We start from the raw sequence: 23,752 nt of genomic DNA, 5'->3' as shown, positions 1-23,752 counted from the left end.
GAGTGGGTAACCAGCCTCTACCATCCGTCCTATTGGCCAACGTGGATCCAACGGCGAGTGGGTAACCAGTCTCTACCATCCGTCCTATTGGCCAACGTGGATCCAACAGCGAGTGGGTAACCAGCCTCTACCATCCGTCCTATTGGCCAACGTGGATCCAACGGCGAGTGGGTAACCAGCCTCTACCATCCGTCCTATTGGCCGACGTGGATCCAACGGCGAGTGGGTAACCAGCTTCTACCATCCGTCCTATTGGCCAACGTGGATCCAACGGCGAGTGGGTAACCAGCTTCTACCATCCGTCCTATTGGCCAACGTGGATCCAACGGCGAGTGGGTAACCAGCTTCTACCATCCGTCCTATTGGCCAACGTGGATCCAACGGCGAGTGCGTAACCAGCCTCTACCATCCGTCCTATTGGCCGACGTGGATCCGACGGCGAGTGGGTAACCAGTCTCTACCATCCGTCCTATTGGCCGACGTGGATCCGACGGCGAGTGGGTAACCAGCCTCTACCATCCGTCCTATTGGCCTACGTGGATCCGACGGCGAGTGGGTAACCAGCCTCTACCATCCGTCCTATTGGCCGACGTGGATCCGACGGCGAGTGGGTAACCAGCCTCTACCATCCGTCCTATTGGCCGACGTGGATCCAACGGTGAGTGGGTAACCAGCCTCTACCATCCGTCCTATTGGCCGACGTGGATCCAACGGTGAGTGGGTAACCAGCCTCTACCATCCGTCCTATTGGCCAACGTGGATCCAACGGTGAGTGGGTAACCAGCCTCTACCATCCGTCCTATTGGCCAACGTGGATCCAACGGTGAGTGGGTAACCAGCCTCTACCATCCGTCCTATTGGCCAACGTGGATCCAACGGTGAGTGGGTAACCAGCTTCTACCATCCGTCCTATTGGCCAACGTGGATCCAACGGCGAGTGGGTAACCAGCCTCTACCATCCGTCCTATTGGCAAACGTGGATCCAACGGCGAGTGCGTAACCAGCCTCTACCATCCGTCCTATTGGCCTACGTGGATCCGACGGCGAGTGGGTAACCAGTCTCTACCATCCGTCCTATTGGCCGACGTGGATCCGACGGCGAGTGGGTAACCAGCCTCTACCATCCGTCCTATTGGCCTACGTGGATCCGACGGCGAGTGGGTAACCAGCCTCTACCATCCGTCCTATTGGCCGACGTGGATCCGACGGCGAGTGGGTAACCAGCCTCTACCATCCGTCCTATTGGCCGACGTGGATCCAACGGTGAGTGGGTAACCAGCCTCTACCATCCGTCCTATTGGCCGACGTGGATCCAACGGTGAGTGGGTAACCAGCCTCTACCATCCGTCCTATTGGCCAACGTGGATCCAACGGTGAGTGGGTAACCAGCCTCTACCATCCGTCCTATTGGCCAACGTGGATCCAACGGTGAGTGGGTAACCAGCCTCTACCATCCGTCCTATTGGCCAACGTGGATCCAACGGTGAGTGGGTAACCAGCTTCTACCATCCGTCCTATTGGCCAACGTGGATCCAACGGCGAGTGGGTAACCAGCCTCTACCATCCGTCCTATTGGCCAACGTGGATCCAACGGTGAGTGGGTAACCAGCCTCTACCATCCGTCCTATTGGCCAACGTGGATCCAACGGTGAGTGGGTAACCAGCCTCTACCATCCGTCCTATTGGCCAACGTGGATCCAACGGTGAGTGGGTAACCAGCTTCTACCATCCGTCCTATTGGCCAACGTGGATCCAACGGCGAGTGGGTAACCAGCCTCTACCATCCGTCCTATTGGCCAACGTGGATCCAACGGTGAGTGGGTAACCAGCTTCTACCATCCGTCCTATTGGCCAACGTGGATCCAACGGCGAGTGGGTAACCAGCCTCTACCATCCGTCCTATTGGCCAACGTGGATCCAACGGTGAGTGGGTAACCAGCCTCTACCATCCGTCCTATTGGCCAACGTGGATCCAACGGTGAGTGGGTAACCAGCTTCTACCATCCGTCCTATTGGCCAACGTGGATCCAACGGCGAGTGGGTAACCAGCCTCTACCATCCGTCCTATTGGCCAACGTGGATCCAACGGTGAGTGGGTAACCAGCTTCTACCATCCGTCCTATTGGCCAACGTGGATCCAACGGCGAGTGGGTAACCAGCCTCTACCATCCGTCCTATTGGCCAACGTGGATCCAACGGTGAGTGGGTAACCAGCCTCTACCATCCGTCCTATTGGCCAACGTGGATCCAACGGCGAGTGGGTAACCAGCCTCTACCATCCGTCCTATTGGCCAACGTGGATCCAACGGTGAGTGGGTAACCAGCCTCTACCATCCGTCCTATTGGCCAACGTGGATCCAACGGCGAGTGGGTAACCAGCCTCTACCATCCGTCCTATTGGCCAACGTGGATCCAACGGCGAGTGGGTAACCAGCCTCTACCATCCGTCCTATTGGCCAACGTGGATCCAACGGCGAGTGGGTAACCAGCCTCTACCATCCGTCCTATTGGCCAACGTGGATCCAACGGTGAGTGGGTAACCAGCCTCTACCATCCGTCCTATTGGCCAACGTGGATCCAACGGCGAGTGGGTAACCAGCCTCTACCATCCGTCCTATTGGCCAACGTGGATCCAACGGCGAGTGGGTAACCAGCCTCTACCATCCGTCCTATTGGCCAACGTGGAATCACTAGATTATAAACTTGATCCGTTTAAAACGGGACATTAACAACTGTAATATCTTATATTTCAGAGTCGTGGCTGAACAACGACATAAAATACGGCTGGCTGGGTTTTCCGTGCATCGGCAAGATAGAACAGCTGCCTTCGATTAAGACGAGGGCCTGTGTCTATTTGTCAATAACAGCGGGTGCACAAAATCTAATACTAAGGAAGTCTCTAGGTTTTGCCGCCTGAGGTATCTGGATGAGTTTAGTTTTCGAACTGGTCATGGGTGCACCTCAGCCACGCTCAAGGTCCTAAACGATATCATAACCGGCATCGATAAGAGACATTACTGTGCAGCCGTCTTCATCGACCTTGCCAAGGCTTTCAACTCCGTCAATCACAACATTCTTATTGGCAGACTCGACAGCCTTGGTTTCTCAAATGACTGCCTCGTCTGGTTCACCAACTACTTCGCTGATAGAGTTCAGTGTGTCAAATCGGTGGTGCTGTTGTCCGGACCTCTGGCAGTCTCTATGGGGGTGCCACAGGGTTAAATTCTCGGGCCGACTCTTTTCTCTGTATATATCAACGATGTCACTCTTGCTGCTGGTGAGTCTCTGATCCACCTCTACGCAGACGACACCATTCTGTATACATCTGGCCCTTCCTTGGACACTGTGTTAACTAACCTCCAGACGAGCTTCAATGCCATACAACACTCCTTCCGAGGCCTCCAAATGCTCTTAAATGCCAGTAAAACTAAATGCATGCTATTCAATCGATCGCTGCCCGCACCCACCCACCCGACCAGCATCACTACTCTGGACGGCTCTGACTTAGAATATGTGGACAACTACAAATACCTAGGTGTCTGGTTAGACTGTAAACTCTCCTTCCAGACTCACATTAAACATCTCCAATCCAAAATTAAATCTAGAATCAGCTTCCTATTTCGCAACAAAGCCTCCTTCACTCATGCTGCCAAACATACTCTCGTAAAACTGACCATCCTACCGATCCTCGACTTCTGCGATGTCATTTACAAAATAACCTTCAACACTCTACTCAACAAACTGGATGCAGTCTGTCACAGTGCCATCCGTTTTGTCACCAAAGCCCCATATGCTACCCACCACTGCGACCTGTATGCTCTCGTTAGATGGCCCTCGCTTCATATTCGTCGTCAAACCCACTGGCTCCAGGTCATCGAGAAGTCTTTGCTAGGTAAAGCCCCGCCTTATCTCAGCTCACTGGTCACCATAGCAGCACCCACCCGTAGCACACGCTCCAGCAGGTATATCTCACTGGTCACCCCCAAAGCCAATTCTTCCTTTTGGCAGCCTCTCCTTCCAGTTCTCTGCTTCCAATGACTGGAATGAACTGCAAAAATCACTAAAGCTGGAGACTCTTACCTCCCTCACTAGCTTTAAGCACCAGCTGTCAGAGCAGCTCACATATTACTGCACCTGTACATAGCCCATCTGTAAATAGTCCATCCAACTACCTCATCCCCATTCTGTATTTATTTATTTATTTATTTATCTAGCGACCCACCTCGACAACATCCGGTGAAATTCCAGAGCGCCTTGTTCAAAATACAGAAATAGTCATAATAAACATTCATAAAAAAATACAAGTGTTATACATCGGCTTAAAGTTTAACCTTTTGTTAATCCAGCCGCTGTGTCAGATTCAAAAAGGTTTTACGTCGAAAGCATACCATGCAATTATCTGAGGACAGCGCCCCGCTTCCAAAAACATACAAACATTTTGCAACCAAGTAAAGGAATTACAAAAGTCAGAATTAGCGATGTCATTGAATAAATTTTTATAATGAGTATTTCTGTTTTTGAATTTGGCGCTCTGCAATTTCACTGGATGTTGGCCAGGTGGGACGCTACCGTCCCACACCCCCTAGAGAGGTTAACATGTTTCGACGAACTTTACTGCTACTATTAGGATGTATTCGTCTGCATGTTTTGACCGCCTTTGAGCCAGTGGATTACTGAACAAAACGTGCCAACATAACTGAATTTTTGGGATATAAAGAAGGACTTTATCGAACAAAAGGACAATTTGTTATGTAGCTGGGACCCATGTGATTGCAACCAGATGAAGATCTTCAAAGGTAAGTGATTTATTTTATTGCTATTTCTGACTTTCGTGACTCCTCTGCTTGGTTGGAAAATGTTTGTATGCTTTTGTGTGCGGGGCAGATAACTGCATGGTAGGCATTTGCCATAAAGCCTTTTTTTAAATCTGACAAAGTGGCTGGATTAACTTTTACTTGGTACTCATCCCGGATCCGGGAGCACCCCCATCAGTAAAAAAGCTGACTAGCATAGCCTAGCATAGCGCCACAAGTAAATACTAGCATCTAAATATCATGAAATCACAAGTCCAAGACACCAGATGAAAGATACAGATCTTGTGAATCCAGCCATCATTTCTGATTTTTTAAATGTTTTACAGGGAAGACACAATATGTATTTCTATTAGCTAACCACGATAGCAAAAGACTCAACTTTTTTCTCTCCACCATTTTCTTACTGCATAGGTAGCGTTCACAAATTCGACCAAATAAAGATATAAATAGTCACTAACCAAGAGAAAACTTCATCAGATGACAGTCTGATAACATATTTATTGTATAGCATATGTTTTGTTCGAAAAATGTTCATATTTCAGGTATAAATCACAGTTCTAGATTGCAGCTGCAATCTGAAATAACGTCGATGCAGCCAGAATAATTACAGAGACCAACGTCAAATACCAAAATACGAATCATAAAACATTTCTGAAAAATACACAGCGTACAGCAAATGAAAGACCAACATCTTGTGAATCCAGCCAATATTTCAGATTTTTTAAGTGTTTTACAGCGAAAACACAATATAGCATTATATTAGCTTACCACAATAACCAGAAACACAAGCAATTTACCAGCAGCAAAGGTTAGCGATCGTAACAATCCAGCAAAAGATATATAATTTTTGACTAACCTTGATAAACTTAATCAGATGACAGTCCTGTAACATCATATTACACAATGCATATAGGTTTTGTTCGAAAATGTGCATATTTAGCAGCACAAATCGTGGTTATACAATGTGATCAGTAGCAACATTTCAGGCATTCTGGCCGGCGCCATCTTGGAGAGGCACCTAATCTAATCGATAACTAATCGAAAGATGCATTAGTTATTAATGCAACCCCTGTGTTAGATTTTTTAAATTAACGTTACTAGACATACAGTGTGCGTTACAGCCAGACCAGTGTCGAAATTAATGGCGGGCAAATCATTTTACATTTTTCCACAGAAATACGGATTAATAACATCATAAATAGCTCTTACTTTTGGAAGAGCTTCCATCAGAATCTTGGGCAAGTTGTCCTTCGTCCAAAATAATCGTTGCTCGGTTGTAAAACGTCCTCTTCAACTTTGGAAATAGCAGCAAACATTAGCTATGTGGCGCAGACAGGCCCAAATCTTCAAAACGCAATACAAAGGAAATTCCGAAAATCGCAATATACTCACATAAACTGATATAACTCGGTTTAAAATAACTTCGTTATGATGTTTCTAACACCTGTATCGAATAAAATCAGAGCCGGATATATCTAAGGCCTATAACTTGAGCTTTTGAGAATGCCATCCTGAGGTTCTTCTTTGCGTCATGACGAAGGTTGAAAAGAGTGCACCCCCCATGCCATGGGCTTTTATAAGGTCTCAGATCTGCCTAGAAACTCCATTCCAATTCTCATTGGTTACTGACATCCAGGGGAAGGCGCGTGCAGTTCAAGTCGACCCATAGGATACATACAGAGTTTTAAACTGATCCTAGAACAGAGTCTACATTTTCAGATTTTGCAGTACCTGTCAGGAATTTCGCTGCCAAACGAGTTCTGTTTCACTCAGAGAAATAATTCCAACAGTTTTAGAAACTAGAGTGTTTTCTATCCAATAGTAATAATAATATGCATATTGTACGAGCAAGAATTGAGTACGAGGCAGTTTAATTTGGGAACGATAAATGGTAATGTTGAAACAGCACCCCCTATATTGAGAAAATTAACAAGAAGTTAATATTTTAACCGATGTATAACACTTGTATTTTCATGAATGTTTATTATTACTATTTCTGTAATTTGAATTTGGAGCTCTACAATTTCACTGGATGTTGTCGAGGTGGGTCGCTAGCAGCACGCCTTGAACAAAGATTAACACCTATTTTTCTTAAAGTTATATTGTTGGTTAATTAAGGGCTTGTAAGTGTATTTTATATGAGGTTGTGAAATGTCTGACTGGTCTCTCTCTCTACAGACACACTGGTCTCTATCTACAGACACGCTGGTCTCTATCTACAGACACACTGGTCTCTCTCTCTACAGACACACTGGTCTCTCTCTCTACAGACACACTGGTCTCTCTCTCTACAGACACACTGGTCTCTCTCTCTACAGACACACTGGTCTCTCTCTCTACAGACACACTGGTCTCTCTCTCTACAGACACACACTGGTCTCTCTATCTACAGACACACACTGGTCTCTCTCTCTACAGACACACTGGTCTCTATCTACAGACACACTGGTCTCTCTCTCTACAGACACGCTGGTCTCTATCTACAGACACAAGCTGGTCTCTATCTACAGACACACTGGTCTCTCTATCTACAGACACACTGGTCTCTCTCTCTACAGACACATTAGTCTCTCTCTCTCTCTACGTGTCTCTCTCTACAGACACACTGGTCTCTCTCTCTACAGACACACTGGTCTCTCTCTCTACAGACACACTGGTCTCTCTATCTACAGACACACTGGTCTCTCTCTCTCTCTCTCTCTCTCTACGTGTCTCTCTCTACAGACACGCTGGTCTCTCTCTCTACAGACACACTGGTCTCTCTCTCTCTCTCTCTCTACGTGTCTCTCTCTACAGACACGCTGGTCTCTCTATCTACAGACACGCTGGTCTCTATCTACAGACACACACTGGTCTCTCTCTCTACAGACACACACTGGTCTCTCTCTCTACAGACACACGCTGGTCTCTATCTACAGACACACTGGTCTCTCTCTCTACAGACACACTGGTCTCTCTCTCTACAGACACACTGGATTACATAGAGAAGACACACTGGACTACATAGAGATGACACACTAGACTACATAGAGATGACACACTGGACTACATAGAGAAGACACACTGGACTACATAGAGAAGACACACTGGACTACATAGAGATGACACACTGGACTACATAGAGATGACACACTGGACTACATAGAGATGACACACTGGACTACATAGAGAAGACACACTAGACTACATAGAGATGACACACTGGACAACATAGAGAAGACACACAAAACTACATAGAGAAGACAGACTGGACAACATAGAGAAGACACTGGACTACATAGAGAAGACACACTGGACTACATAGAGAAGACACACTGGACTACATAGAGATGACACACTGGACTACATAGAGATGACACACTGGACTACATAGAGATGACACACTGGACTACATAGAGAAGACACACTGGACTACATAGAGATGACACACTGGACTACATAGAGATGACACACTGGACTACATAGAGAAGACACACTGGACTACATAGAGATGACACACTGGACAACATAGAGAAGACACTGGACTACATAGAGAAGACACACTGGACTACATAGGGAAGACACACTGGACTACATAGAGAAGACACACTGGACTACATAGAGAAGACACTGGACTACATAGAGAAGACACACTGGACTACATAGGGAAGACACTGGACTACATAGAGAAGACACACTGGACTACATAGAGAAGACACTGGACTACATAGGGAAGACACTGGACTACATAGAGATGACACACTGGACTACATAGAGAAGACACACTGGACTACATAGAGAAGACACTGGACTACATAGAGAAGACACTGGACTACATAGAGAAGACACTGGACTACATAGAGAAGACACACTGGACTACATAGGGAGGACACACTGGACTACATAGGGAAGACACACTGGACTACATAGAGAAGACACTGGACTACATAGATAAGACACACTGGACTACATAGGGAGGACACACTGGACTACATAGGGAAGACACACTGGACTACATAGAGAAGACACTGGACTACATAGAAGACACTGGACTACATAGAGAAGACACACTGGACTACATAGGGAAGACACACTGGACTACATAGAGAAGACACTGGACTACATAGAGAAGACACACTGGACTACATAGAGAAGACACACTGGACAACATTGAGAAGACACTGGACTACATAGAGAAGACACTGGACTACATAGAGAAGACACTGGACTACATAGAGAAGACACACTGGACTACATAGAGAAGACACACTGGACTACATAGAGAAGACACTGGACTACATAGAGAAGACACACTGGACTACATAGGGAAGACACTGGACTACATAGAGAAGACACACTGGACTACATAGAGAAGACACTGGACTACATAGAGAAGACACACTGGACTACATAGGGAAGACACACTGGACTACATAGAGAAGACACACTGGACTACATAGAGAAGACACTGGACTACATAGAGAAGACACACTGGACTACATAGGGAAGACACTGGACTACATAGAGAAGACACACTGGACTACATAGAGAAGACACTGGACTACATAGGGAAGACACTGGACTACATAGAGAAGACACACTGGACTACATAGAGAAGACACACTGGACTACATAGAGATGACACACTGGACTACATAGAGATGACACACTGGACTACATAGAGATGACACACTGGACTACATAGAGATGACAGACTGGACAACATAGAGATGACACACTGGACAACATAGAGAAGACACTGGACTACATAGAGATGACACACTGGACTACATAGGGAAGACACTGGACTACATAGAGAAGACAGACTGGACTACATAGAGAAGACACTGGACTACATAGAGAAGACACTGGACTACATAGAGAAGACAGACTGGACTACATAGAGAAGACAGACTGGACTACATAGAGAAAACAGACTGCAGCCCTTGAACAGGTAACAGATGCTGGTGTTTGCATGCCGTTTGTGTGTGTGTGTGTGTGTGTGTGTCCGTCCATGCGTGTGTTTGCTTGTGCGTGCGTGTGTCTGTCCATTTGTGTGTGTGCGCATGTGTTTCCTTGTGCCCTGTGCCCCTGCTCTAGTTTCGTACTGCGTAAAGTAAGGTAGGGTTTCCCCGATCTCTGATAGACTAGTCATCATGATCCCAGATCATACAGACGGGTCTACTGGGACATCCCTCTCTCTCTTCCTCTCGCTGTCTCTCCCCCTCTCCAACTCTCAACCTCTTGGGACTCAGCAGAGGTAAGACTGGATGATACGCGCCTGTGTGTGTATATGATGTGTCTATGAAGGCTTATGAAGTATTATCAAGTGTTATGAAGTGCTGGTTTGGTGAATCCCAGATGCCATAGCTCCTAGGTTGATTTGGTGAATGAATCCGAGTTAACTTCAACCGTGAGGTGACTACCTCATGAAGCTGGTTGAGAGAATGCCAATAGTGTGCAAAGCTCTCTTCAAGACAAAGGGTGGCTACTTTGAAGAATCTAAAATATATTTTTATTTGTTTAATTAACACTTTTTTAGTTACTACATAGTTCCATATGTCCAATTTCATAGTTTTGATGTCTTCACTATTATTCTACAATATAGAAAATAGTAAAAACAAAGAAAACCCCTTGAATTAGTTGGTGTGTCCAAACTTTTAACTGGTACTATATATATATATATAAACACAAACAAATACCAAATAGCAGCAGGTACATTGATCAGCAGCAGATACAGTTAGTGTACAGTTAGCATTATAACTTGGTAACAAATAGCAGCAGATACAGATAGCATTATAACTTGGTAACAAATAGCAGCAGATACAGTTAGCATTATAACTTAGTAACACATAGCTGCAGATAATTATTTTTCAGAGCTTTTCGTATCAACTAGTACAATTACTGTTATTATTTTTATTTTCTCTTCTCTTTCTATGAAACAAGGTTACTCGTTGGGTCTCAGGATGCCCAAACACCCTTTGAAAGCTTTGTCCAATAAAGGACAGTAAAGGAGAAAATGCTTTCAGGAATGTGGGACTGTGATTCTGTAACTCTATTTTACATTTATCTGCAAAATCTGCAACTTGCTCGAGGGGTATAGGTTATGTAGTGATTGTTATAGGTTATGTAGTGGATGTTATAGGTTATGTAGTGGATGTTATAGGTTAAGTAGTGGATGTTATAGGTTATGTAGTGAATGTTATAGGTTATGTAGTGGATGTTATAGGTTATGTAGTGGATGTTATAGATTATGTAGTGATTGTTATAGGTTATGTAGTGGATGTTATAGGTTATGTAGTGGATGTTATAGGTTATGTAGTGGATGTTATAGGTTATGTAGTGGATGTTATAGGTTATGTAGTGGATGTTATAGGTTATGTAGTGGATGTTATAGGTTATGTAGTGGATGTTATAGATTATGTAGTGATTGTTATAGGTTATGTAGTGGATGTTATAGGTTATGTAGTGGATGTTATAGGTTATGTAGTGGATGTTATAGGTTATGTAGTGGATGTTATAGGTTATGTAGTGGATGTTATAGGTTATGTAGTGAATGTTATAGGTTATGTAGTGGATGTTATAGGTTATGTAGTGGATGTTATAGGTTATGTAGTGGATGTTATAGGTTATGTAGTGAATGTTATAGGTTATGTAGTGGATGTTATAGGTTATGTAGTGAATGTTATAGGTTATGTAGTGGATGTTATAGGTTATGTAGTGAATGTTACCGATTATGTAGTGGATGCTATAGGTTATGTAGTGATTGTTATAGGTTATGTAGTGGATGTTATAGGTTATGTAGTGGATGTTATAGGTTATGTAGTGGATGCTATAGGTTATGTAGTGGATGTTATAGGTTATGTAGTGGATGTTATAGGTTATGTAGTGGATGTTATAGGTTATGTAGTGGATGTTATAGGTTATGTAGTGGATGTTATAGGTTATGTAGTGAATGTTATAGGTTATGTAGTGGATGTTATAGGTTATGTAGTGAATGTTACCGATTATGTAGTGGATTCTATAGGTTATGTAGTGGATGTTATAGGTTATGTAGTGATTGTTATAGGTTATGTAGTGGATGTTATGGATTATGTAGTGATTGTTATAGATTATGTAGTGATTGTTATAGGTTATGTAGTGGATGTTATAGGTTATGTAGTGGATGTTATAGATTATGTAGTGATTGTTATAGGTTATGTAGTGGATGTTATAGATTATGTAGTGATTGTTATAGGTTATGTAGTGGATGTTATAGGTTATGTAGTGGATGTTATAGGTTATGTAGTGGATGTTATAGGTTATGTAGTGAATGTTATAGGTTATGTAGTGGATGTTATAGGTTATGTAGTGGATGTTATAGGTTATGTAGTGGATGTTATAGGTTATGTAGTGGATGTTATAGGTTATGTAGTGGATGTTATAGGTTATGTAGTGGATGTTATAGGTTATGTAGTGGATGTTATAGGTTATGTAGTGGATGTTATAGGTTATGTAGTGGATGTTATAGGTTATGTAGTGGATGTTATAGGTTATGTAGTGGATGTTATAGGTTATGTAGTGGATGTTATAGGTTATGTAGTGGATGTTATAGGTTATGTAGTGGATGTTATAGGTTATGTAGTGGATGTTATAGGTTATGTAGTGGATGTTATAGGTTATGTAGTGGATGTTATAGGTTATGTAGTGGATGTTATAGATTATGTAGTGATTGTTATAGGTTATGTAGTGGATGTTATAGGTTATGTAGTGGATGTTATAGGTTATGTAGTGGATGTTATAGGTTCTGTAGTGGATGTTCTAGGTTATGTAGTGGATGTTATAGGTTATGTAGTGGATGTTATAGGTTATGTAGTGAATGTTATAGGTTATGTAGTGGATGTTATAGGTTATGTAGTGGATGTTATAGGTTATGTAGTGAATGTTATAGGTTATGTAGTGGATGTTATAGGTTATGTAGTGAATGTTATAGGTTATGTAGTGGATGTTATAGGTTATGTAGTGAATGTTACCGATTATGTAGTGGATGCTATAGGTTATGTAGTGATTGTTATAGGTTATGTAGTGGATGTTATAGGTTATGTAGTGGATGTTATAGGTTATGTAGTGGATGTTATAGGTTATGTAGTGGATGTTATAGGTTATGTAGTGGATGTTATAGGTTATGTAGTGGATGTTATAGGTTATGTAGTGGATGTTATAGGTTATGTAGTGGATGTTATAGGTTATGTAGTGAATGTTATAGGTTATGTAGTGGATGTTATAGGTTATGTAGTGAATGTTACCGATTATGTAGTGGATTCTATAGGTTATGTAGTGGATGTTATAGGTTATGTAGTGATTGTTATAGGTTATGTAGTGGATGTTATGGATTATGTAGTGATTGTTATAGATTATGTAGTGATTGTTATAGGTTATGTAGTGGATGTTATAGGTTATGTAGTGGATGTTATAGATTATGTAGTGATTGTTATAGGTTATGTAGTGGATGTTATAGATTATGTAGTGATTGTTATAGGTTATGTAGTGGATGTTATAGGTTATGTAGTGGATGTTATAGGTTATGTAGTGGATGTTATAGGTTATGTAGTGAATGTTATAGGTTATGTAGTGGATGTTATAGGTTATGTAGTGGATGTTCTAGGTTATGTAGTGGATGTTATAGGTTATGTAGTGGATGTTATAGGTTATGTAGTGGATGTTATAGGTTATGTAGTGGATGTTATAGGTTATGTAGTGGATGTTATAGGTTATGTAGTGGATGTTATAGGTTATGTAGTGGATGTTATAGGTTATGTAGTGGATGTTATAGGTTATGTAGTGGATGTTATAGGTTATGTAGTGGATGTTATAGGTTATGTAGTGGATGTTATAGGTTATGTAGTGGATGTTATAGGTTATGTAGTGGATGTTATAGATTATGTAGTGAATGTTATAGGTTATGTAGTGGATGTTATAGGTTATGTAGTGAATGTTATAGGTTATGTAGTGGATGTTATAGGTTATGTAGTGAATGTTATAGGTTATGTAGTGGATGTTATAGGTTATGTAGTGAATGTTATAGGTTATGTAGTGGATGTTATAGGTTATGTAGTGGATGTTATAGGTTATGTAGTGGATGTTATAGGTTATGTAGTGGATGTTATAGAGTATGTAGTGAATGGTATAGGTTATGTAACTCCAGTGTAGATTTTACCTTATGTTTAAGGTTATTGTCCTGCTGAAAGGAGAATGAATCCCCCAGCGTCTGGTGGAAAAAAGACTGAACCAGGTTTTCCTCTAGGATTTTTCCTGTGCTTAGCTCTATTCCATTTCTTATTTTATCCTGAAAAACCATCCATTTCTTCTCCTTTATCTCTCTCATGTCCACCCCTCATAAGCCTTTATCTCTCTCATGTCCACCCCTCATAAGCCTTTATCTCTCTCATGTCCACCCCTCATAAGCCTTTATCTCTCTCATGTCCACCCCTCATAAGCCTTTATCTCTCTCATGTCCACCCCTCATAAGCCTTTATCTCTCTCATGTCCACCCCTCATAAGCCTTTATCTCTCTCATGTCCACCCCTCATAAGCCGTTATCTCTCTCATGTCCACCCCTCATAAGCCTTTATCTCTCTCATGTCCACCCCTCATAAGCCTTTATCTCTCTCATATCCACCCCTCATAAGCCTTTATCTCTCTCATGTCCACCCCTCATAAGCCTTTATCTCTCTCATGTCCACCCCTCATAAGCCTTTATCTCTCTCATGTCCACCCCTCATAAGCCTTTATCTCTCTCATGTCCACCCCTCATAAGCCTTTATCTCTCTCATGTCCACCCCTCATAACCCTTTATCTCTCTCATGTCCACCCCTCATAAGCCTTTATCTCTCTCATGTCCACCCCTCATAAGCCTTTATCTCTCTCATGTCCACCCCTCATAAGCCTTTATCTCTCTCATGTCCACCCCTCATAAGCCTTTATCTCTCTCATATCCACCCCTCATAAGCCTTCTCCTTTATCTCTCTCATGTCCACCCCTCATAAGCCTTTATCTCTCTCATGTCCACCCCTCATAAGCCTTTATCTCTCTCATGTCCACCCCTCATAAGCCTTTATCTCTCTCATATCCACCCCTTATAAGCCTTCTCCTTTATCTCTCTCATGTCCACCCCTCATAAGCCTTTATCGCTCTCATGTCCACCCCTCATAAGCCTTTATCTCTCTCATGTTCACCCCTCATAAGCCTTTATCTCTCTCATATCCACCCCTCATAAGCCTTTATCTCTCTCATATCCACCCCTCATAAGCCTTTATCTCTCTCATATCCACCCCTCATAAGCTTTTATCTCTCTCATATCCACCCCTCATAAGCCTTTATCTCTCTCATGTCCACCCCTCATAAGCCTTTATCTCTCTCATATCCACCCCTCATAAGCCTTTATCTCTCTCATATCCACCCCTCATAAGCCTTTATCTCTCTCATATCCACCCCTCATAAGCTTTTATCTCTCTCATATCCACCCCTCATAAGCCTTTATCTCTCTCATGTCCACCCCTCATAAGCCTTTATCTCTCTCATATCCACCCCTCATAAGCCTTTATCTCTCTCATGTCCACCCCTCATAAGCCTTTATCTCTCTCATATCCACCCCTCATAAGCCTTTATCTCTCTCATATCCACCCCTCATAAGCCTTTATCTCTCTCATATCCACCCCTCATAAGCCTTTATCTCTCTCATATCCACCCCTCATAAGCCTTTATCCCTCTCATATCCACCCCTCATAAGCCTTTATCTCTCTCATGTCCACCCCTCATAAGCCTTTATCTCTCTCATATCCACCCCTCATAAGCCTTTATCTCTCTCATATCCACCCCTCATAAGCCTTTATCTCTCTCATATCCACCCCTCATAAGCCTTTATCTCTCTCATATCCACCCCTCATAAGCCTTTATCGCTCTCATGTCCACCCCTCATAAGCCTTTATCTCTCTCATATCCACCCCTAATAAGCCTTCTCCTTTATCTCTCTCATATCCACCCCTCATAAGCCTTTATCTCTCTCATGTCCACCCCTCATAAGCCTTTATCTCTCTCATGTCCACCCCTCATAAGCCTTTATCTCTCTCATGTCCACCCCTCATAAGCCTTTATCTCTCTCATGTCCACCCCTCATAAGCCTTTATCTCTCTCATATCCACCCCTCATAAGCCTTCTCCTTTATCTCTCTCATATCCACCCCTCATAAGCCTTTATCTCTCTCATGTCCACCCCTCATAAGCCTTTATCTCTCTCATATCCACCCCTCATAAGCCTTTATCTCTCTCATGTCCACCCCTCATAAGCCTTTATCTCTCTCATGTCCACCCCTCATAAGCCTTTATCTCTCTCATGTCCACCCCTCATAAGCCTTTATCTCTCTCATATCCACCCCTTATAAGCCTTCTCCTTTATCTCTCTCATGTCCACCCCTCATAAGCCTTTATCGCTCTCATGTCCACCCCTCATAAGCCTTTATCTCTCTCATGTTCACCCCTCATAAGCCTTTATCTCTCTCATATCCACCCCTCATAAGCCTTTATCTCTCTCATATCCACCCCTCATAAGCCTTTATCTCTCTCATATCCACCCCTCATAAGCCTTTATCTCTCTCATATCCACCCCTCATAAGCCTTTATCTCTCTCATGTCCACCCCTCATAAGCCTTTATCTCTCTCATATCCACCCCTCATAAGCCTTTATCTCTCTCATATCCACCCCTCATAAGCCTTTATCTCTCTCATATCCACCCCTCATAAGCCTTTATCTCTCTCATATCCACCCCTCATAAGCCTTTATCTCTCTCATGTCCACCCCTCATAAGCCTTTATCTCTCTCATATCCACCCCTCATAAGCCTTTATCTCTCTCATATCCACCCCTCATAAGCCTTTATCTCTCTCATATCCACCCCTCATAAGCCTTTATCTCTCTCATGTCCACCCCTCATAAGCCTTTATCTCTCTCATATCCACCCCTCATAAGCCTTTATCTCTCTCATATCCACCCCTCATAAGCCTTTATCTCTCTCATGTCCACCCCTCATAAGCCTTTATCTCTCTCATATCCACCCCTCATAAGCCTTCTCCTTTATCTCTCTCATATCCACCCCTCATAAGCCTTTATCTCTCTCATGTCCACCCCTCATAAGCCTTTATCTCTCTCATATCCACCCCTCATAAGCCTTTATCTCTCTCATGTCCACCCCTCATAAGCCTTTATCTCTCTCATGTCCACCCCTCATAAGCCTTTATCTCTCTCATGTCCACCCCTCATAAGCCTTTATCTCTCTCATGTCCACCCCTCATAAGCCTTTATCTCTCTCATGTCCACCCCTCATAAGCCTTTATCTCTCTCATGTCCACCCCTCATAAGCCTTTATCTCTCTCATATCCACCCCTCATAAGCCTTCTCCTTTATCTCTCTCATATCCACCCCTCATAAGCCTTCTCCTTTATCTCTCTCATATCCACCCCTCATAAGCCTTTATCTCTCTCATGTCCACCCCTCATAAGCCTTTATCTCTCTCATATCCACCCCTCATAAGCCTTTATCTCTCTCATGTCCACCCCTCATAAGCCTTTATTTTACATTTAACATTTAAGTCATTTAGCAGACGCTCTTATCCAGAGCGACTTACAAATTGGAAAGTTCATACATATTCATCCCGGTCCCCCCGTGGGGAATGAACCCACAACCCTGGCGTTGCAAGCGCCATGCTCTACCAACTGAGCCACACGGGACCACACTTTATCTCTCTCATATCCACCCCTCATAAGCCTTTATCTCTCTCATGTCCACCCCTCATAAGCCTTTATCTCTCTCATGTCCACCCCTCATAAGCCTTTATCTCTCTCATGTCTACCCCTCATAAGCTTTTATCTCTCTCATGTCCACCCCTCATAAGCCTTTATCTCTCTCATGTCCACCCCTCATAAGCCTTTATCTCTCTCATGTCCACCCCTCATAAGCCTTTATCTCTCATGTCCACCCCTCATAAGCCTTTATCTCTCTCATATCCACCCCTCATAAGCCTTTATCTCTCTCATGTCTACCCCTCATAAGCTTTTATCTCTCTCATGTCCACCCCTCATAAGCCTTTATCTCTCTCATGTCCACCCCTCATAAGCCTTTATCTCTCTCATATCCACCCCTCATAAGCCTTCTCCTTTATCTCTCTCATGTCCACCCCTCATAAGCCTTTATCTCTCTCATGTCCACCCCTCATAAGCCTTTATCTCTCTCATGTCCACCCCTCATAAGCCTTTATCTCTCTCATGTCCACCCCTCATAAGCCTTTATCTCTCTCATATCCACCCCTTATAAGCCTTCTCCTTTATCTCTCTCATGTCCACCCCTCATAAGCCTTTATCGCTCTCATGTCCACCCCTCATAAGCCTTTATCTCTCTCATGTCCACCCCTCATAAGCCTTTATCTCTCTCATGTCCACCCCTCATAAGCCTTTATCTCTCTCATATCCACCCCTCATAAGCCTTTATCTCTCTCATATCCACCCCTCATAAGCCTTTATCTCTCTCATGTCCACCCCTCATAAGCCTTTATCTCTCTCATATCCACCCCTCATAAGCCTTTATCTCTCTCATATCCACCCCTCATAAGCCTTTATCTCTCTCATATCCACCCCTCATAAGCCTTTATCTCTCTCATATCCACCCCTCATAAGCCTTTATCTCTCTCATATCCACCCCTCATAAGCCTTTATCTCTCTCATATCCACCCCTCATAAGCCTTTATCTCTCTCATATCCAGCCCTCATAAGCCTTTATCTCTCTCATATCCACCCCTCATAAGCCTTTATCTCTCTCATATCCACCCCTCATAAGCCTTTATCTCTCTCATATCCACCCCTCATAAGCCTTCTCCTTTATCTCTCTCATATCCACCCCTCATAAGCCTTTATCTCTCTCATGTCCACCCCTCATAAGCCTTTATCTCTCTCATGTCCACCCCTCATAAGCCTTTATCTCTCTCATGTCCACCCCTCATAAGCCTTTATCTCTCTCATGTCCACCCCTCATAAGCCTTTATCCTTTATCTCTCTCATTTCTCCCTGCTCCAATTATTTTTCTCTCTACAATTATCCTGTCTTCATTTCCCCCCAATTATCCCTCTCTCTCGCTATCTCTTTCTCTCTCAATCTATATATATTAAATTAAATTCAAGGGGTTTTATTGGCATGGGGAACAAATGTTAACATTGCCAAAGCAATTGAAGTAGATAATAATCAATCAAATGAACAGCAAACACTACACTCACAGAAGTTCCAAAATAATACAGACATTACAAATGTCATATTATGTAAATATACAGTGTTGTAACAATGTGCAAATGGTTAATGTACAAAAGGAAAAATAAATAAACATAAATATGGGTTGTATTTATTCTTCACTGGTTGCCCTTCTATATCTTTCTCTCTATTTATCTGTTTCTCTCTCTCTCTCGCTCACTCACTCTCTCGCTCGGTCACTGTCTCTCTCTCACGCTCTCTCTCTCTCTCTCTCTCTCTCTCTCTCTCTCTCGCTCGGTCACTGTCTCTCTCTCTCTCTCTCTCTCTCTCTCTCTCTCACTCTCTCTCGCTCTCTTCCTCTCTCTCTCTCTCTCTCGCTCTCTTCCTCTCTGCATCTCTGTAGTCTTTAATGAAACATCTGCGGGCGACAGCACACACTGGTCGGGTTTCTATTGTCATTATCAGTGTGAAAGGGTCTCTCTCTCATTTAACACAAACTGGTGTGTGTGTGTGTGTGTGTGTGTGTGTGTGTGTGTGTGTGTGTGTGTGTGTGTGTGTGTGTGTGTGTGTGTGTGTGTGTGTGTGTGTGTGTGTGTGTGTGTGTGTGTGTGTGTGTGTGTGTGTGTGTGTGTGTGTGTGTGTGTGTGTGTGTGTGTGTGTGTGTGTGTGTGTGTGTGTGTGTGTGTGTGTGTGTGTGTGTGTGTGTGTGTGCGCGCGTGCGTGCGTGCGTTGTTCTGGAGCAGGGAGGGCACCCTATGTGTCAGGGAATACAACTCCATGCCGAAACCCAGTGACCCTCCTCTCCTCCCTGTTGTTCTAACCAGGTCAGATGCATAGCAAGAGAACAGGAGGAGGGAGCAGGTGTTTGTCTGTGTGTCAGGCATCAGGGTGTCAGTGTCAAGCAGTTGAAAGCAGAGCTAAAGCAAATGGTGCGGATAGGAGGACTGTCAGCAGCAAACATCTCTCACTCTCTCTCCAATACTGTGTATATATTTACGGTTGAAGTTGGAAGTTTACATACACTTAGGTTGGAGCCATTAAAACTATAGCTTTAAGCACTAGCTGTCAGAGCAGCTCACAGATCACTGCACCTGTACATAGCCCATCTGTAAACAGCCCATCTACCTACCTCATCCCCATACTGTATTTATTTATTTATTTTGCTCCTTTGCACCCCAGTATCTCTACTTGCACATTCATCTTCTGCACATCCAACACTCCGGTGTTTTATTGCTATATTGTAATTACTTCGCCACTATGGCCTATTTTTTGCCTTTACCTCCCTTATCTTACCTCATTTGCACACACTGTATATATACTTTTCTTTTGTTCTACTGTATTATAGACTGTATGTTTGTTTTACTCCATGTGTAACTCTGTTGTTGTATGTGTCAAACTGCTTTGCTTTATCTTGGCCAGGTCGCAATTGTAAATGAGAACTTGTTCTCAACTAGCCTACCTGGTTAAATAAAGTTGAAATACAATATATATTTTATTATTTCTTTTTTATGTTTACATTGCCAAAGCAGGTTAAATAAACAATAAATAAAAGTGAGAAAAACTAAAAATGACATCAACAATGAAAAAAATGTTTTATGACAATAATCTGCATCTTTTTCTTTCCTGGTCCCCCACTTCAGGTTTGAGAAAGAGAGGGTAGCAGAGGTGAGGAAACATCTGTTGACTGCTGGAGAGCCTGTCTCCCTGTTACCCTGAAGACTGCCTCCATCTGTCTCTCTCGGCCTTAGAGCCCGAGGACAGCCTCTCTCTCTGGGCCTTAGAGCCCGAGGACAGCCTCTCTCTCTGGGCCTTAGAGCCCGAGGACAGCCTCTCTCTCTGGGCCTTAGAGCCCGAGGACAGCCTCTCTCTCTGGGCCTTAGAGCCCGAGGACAGCCTCTCTCTCTGGGCCTTAGAGCCCGAGGACAGCCTCTCTCTCTGGCCATACAGGCAGGCCTGGGGCTGAAGTCTGCCACCCTCCCTGGATCTCCTCACCTCGATCTCCTCACCTGGATTTCCTGGGCCTCAGGCTAAGGGTCTTTGTTAGGGACCTGGGTCTGGGACTGTGGGAACAGTAGCAGCTGCGGCAGCAGAAACCATGGAGGTGGCTATGGTGGACTTTGAGAGTCTGGATGACATCCACAGCAGCCTGGAAAATGAGCTGGACAACCCAGATGAGACCACTGCCCTGGCGGTCGACATTCCCCCCGAACAATGCTCCTTCCCCGGCTCTCACCACCTCTTCTCCCCGCTGCCCAACCACATCTCCACCCCCCAGCCTCACCGCCCCTCCTCACACAACCCCCACATTTGGCACACCTCCCCATGCCCGTCCCCGTCCCCCAATAATTTGGGCGTACCTCAGTCGCCCCTCATGCCAGCCCACAGCAGGAGGGGGCGCCCTAGCTGTGCCAGCATCATCACCAACTGGCAGAAGTTGCTTAAAAGTGACACCCAGATGCAGAGTGAGACAATCTTCAGCCGGCTGGCTAAAGAGTGCTGTGAGGATCTGTTTGTGGACAAGACAGGTCTAAACGACGGAGACCAAAAAGTCATCATCAACATCGCCGGGCTACGCTTCGAGACGCAGCTCAAAACCCTCGACCAGTTCCCTGAGACCCTTCTGGCGAACCCTACGAAGAGGATGGACTACTTTGACCCCATGAGGAACCTGTATTTCTTCGACCGGAACCGGCCCAGCTTCGATGGCATCCTGTACTACTACCAGTCAGGAGGAAAGATCCGTCGGCCGGCCAACGTTCCGCTGGATGTGTTTGCTGATGAGATCGTGTTCTACGAGCTGGGGAGTGACGCCATGGAGCAGTTCAGGGAGGACGAGGGCTTCGTCAAGGAAGTGGAGATCCCTCTCCCGACCAACGAGATGTACCGGCAGTTCTGGCTGCTGTTCGAGTACCCCGAGAGTTCCAACGCGGCACGCGGCGTGGCGCTGGTCTCCGTGTTTGTCATCGTTATCTCCATCATCATCTTCTGCCTGGAGACGCTACCGGAGTTCCGGGATAACTCCCTGGACCCCGTCCTACCCACCACCGTCACGCAGCTGATGCCTTTCAATGGGAACCAATCGCTGGGCAGCCTCGGGACCTTGTTCCCGCCCTCGTCCACGCCCAAAACCATCACCTACACGTTTTCCGACCCGTTCTTCATCATCGAGACGGCCTGCATCATATGGTTCTTCTTCGAGCTGGTGGTGCGCTTCGTGGCCTGTCCCTCCAAGAGTGACTTCTTCCACAACCTCATGAACATCATCGACATTGTCTCCATCATCCCGTACTTTGTCACCTTAGTAACGGAGCTGGTCACCACTCCGGACCAGAACTCCAGCCAGGCCATGTCTCTGGCCATCCTTCGTATCATCCGTCTGGTCAGGGTGTTCAGGATCTTCAAGCTGTCCAGACACTCCAAGGGGCTCCAGATCCTGGGCCAGACCCTGAAGGCCAGCATGCGGGAGCTGGGCCTGCTCATCTTCTTCCTCTTCATCGGAGTCATCCTCTTCTCCAGCGCCATCTACTTCGCCGAGGTGGACGAGCCCAGCACGCAGTTCGTCAGCATCCCAGACGGGTTCTGGTGGGCTTTGGTCACCATGACTACAGTGGGCTACGGCGACATGTGCCCGATCACCATGGGGGGAAAGATGGTGGGGACGCTCTGCGCCATCGCTGGCGTGTTGACCATCGCCCTGCCCGTTCCCGTCATCGTGTCCAACTTCAACTACTTCTACCACCGGGAGACGGAGCACGAGGACAAGCAGCCGATGGCGGACACAGCAGAGCTGGCCACAAAGGCCTCAGGAGACAGTAAACATGGAAGTAGCACCTCACTGAACAAGACCAACGGGACTTGGCAGAGAAACTAGCTCACTGGCCTCTGAGACATGGAGACTGACAGTGGAAGAGACTGACGGATCTTTCTACAGAGATACATAGACTGGTATTGTCTATTTTAACACTGTAGAAGAGACAATGTGGGACAGACAGACACAGACAGACCTGTCCACCTATCCACTGTGAGGACAGACAGACCTGTCCACCTATCCACTGTGAGGACAGACAGACACAGACAGACCTGTCCACCTATCCACTGTGAGGACAGACAGACACAGACAGACCTGTCCACCTATCCACTGTGAGGACAGACAGACCTGTCCACCTATCCACTGTGAGGACAGACAGACACAGACAGACCTGTCCACCTATCCACTGTGAGGACAGACAGACACAGACAGACCTGTCCACCTATCCACTGTGAGGACAGACAGACCTGTCCACCTATCCACTGTGAGGACAGACAGACACAGACAGACCTGTCCACCTATCCACTGTGAGGACAGACAGTCCATTATGGAAGATAGCGACTGAGACAGAGAAAGACTCTCCTGTCCTCGGGGAGAAAGACATAAAGTCCCACCTGATACCTTTGTTTTTTGGTATATTTTATCATAAACAACGTTTACCTCGTCAGTACAAATAGTGACTGTTAACAACTTAATACCCATAGTGACAGTGTTGTACTACTACTGTATAAAATACATTCGTTTTACCACTATTAAACATCTCGTATCCCACATGAATAGCTGAACATTCAGATCATTTAACTAATATCATAACTGTCCTATGGTAGACTGTCTGGATTGCTTATGTTTAAATGTATTTGTTGATATGTTTAAATGTGTATTTTG

At 44.7% G+C, this 23,752-nt stretch overlaps 1 protein-coding gene across 2 annotated transcripts; it reads left to right on the top strand.

Annotated features, from left to right (window-relative positions):
• Positions 1–21,154: 21,154 nt before the first annotated feature.
• Positions 21,155–23,472, top strand: kcna10a (potassium voltage-gated channel, shaker-related subfamily, member 10a). 2 transcript variants are annotated; one of them, XM_071370955.1, is made up of 2 exons: positions 21,155–21,209; positions 21,393–23,472. In XM_071370955.1, exons 1-2 carry the CDS (start codon positions 21,155–21,157, stop codon positions 22,928–22,930), a joined length of 1,593 nt encoding a protein of 530 aa, XP_071227056.1. In that variant the 3' UTR covers positions 22,931–23,472. The 2 variants fall into 2 exon arrangements, with proteins under 2 accessions (XP_071227056.1, XP_071227055.1); XM_071370954.1 differs by having other exon boundaries at positions 21,155–23,472.
• The last annotated feature ends 280 nt before the right edge of the window (positions 23,473–23,752 follow it).

The sequence above is a fragment of the Salvelinus alpinus genome, chromosome 28 (genome assembly GCF_045679555.1).
Source record: "Salvelinus alpinus chromosome 28, SLU_Salpinus.1, whole genome shotgun sequence".
In the NCBI taxonomy this organism is placed as follows: Eukaryota; Metazoa; Chordata; class Actinopteri; order Salmoniformes; family Salmonidae; genus Salvelinus; species Salvelinus alpinus.
Note: the sequence above shows the minus strand (reverse complement) of the source record. Positions and strands in the feature narration are given on the sequence as shown.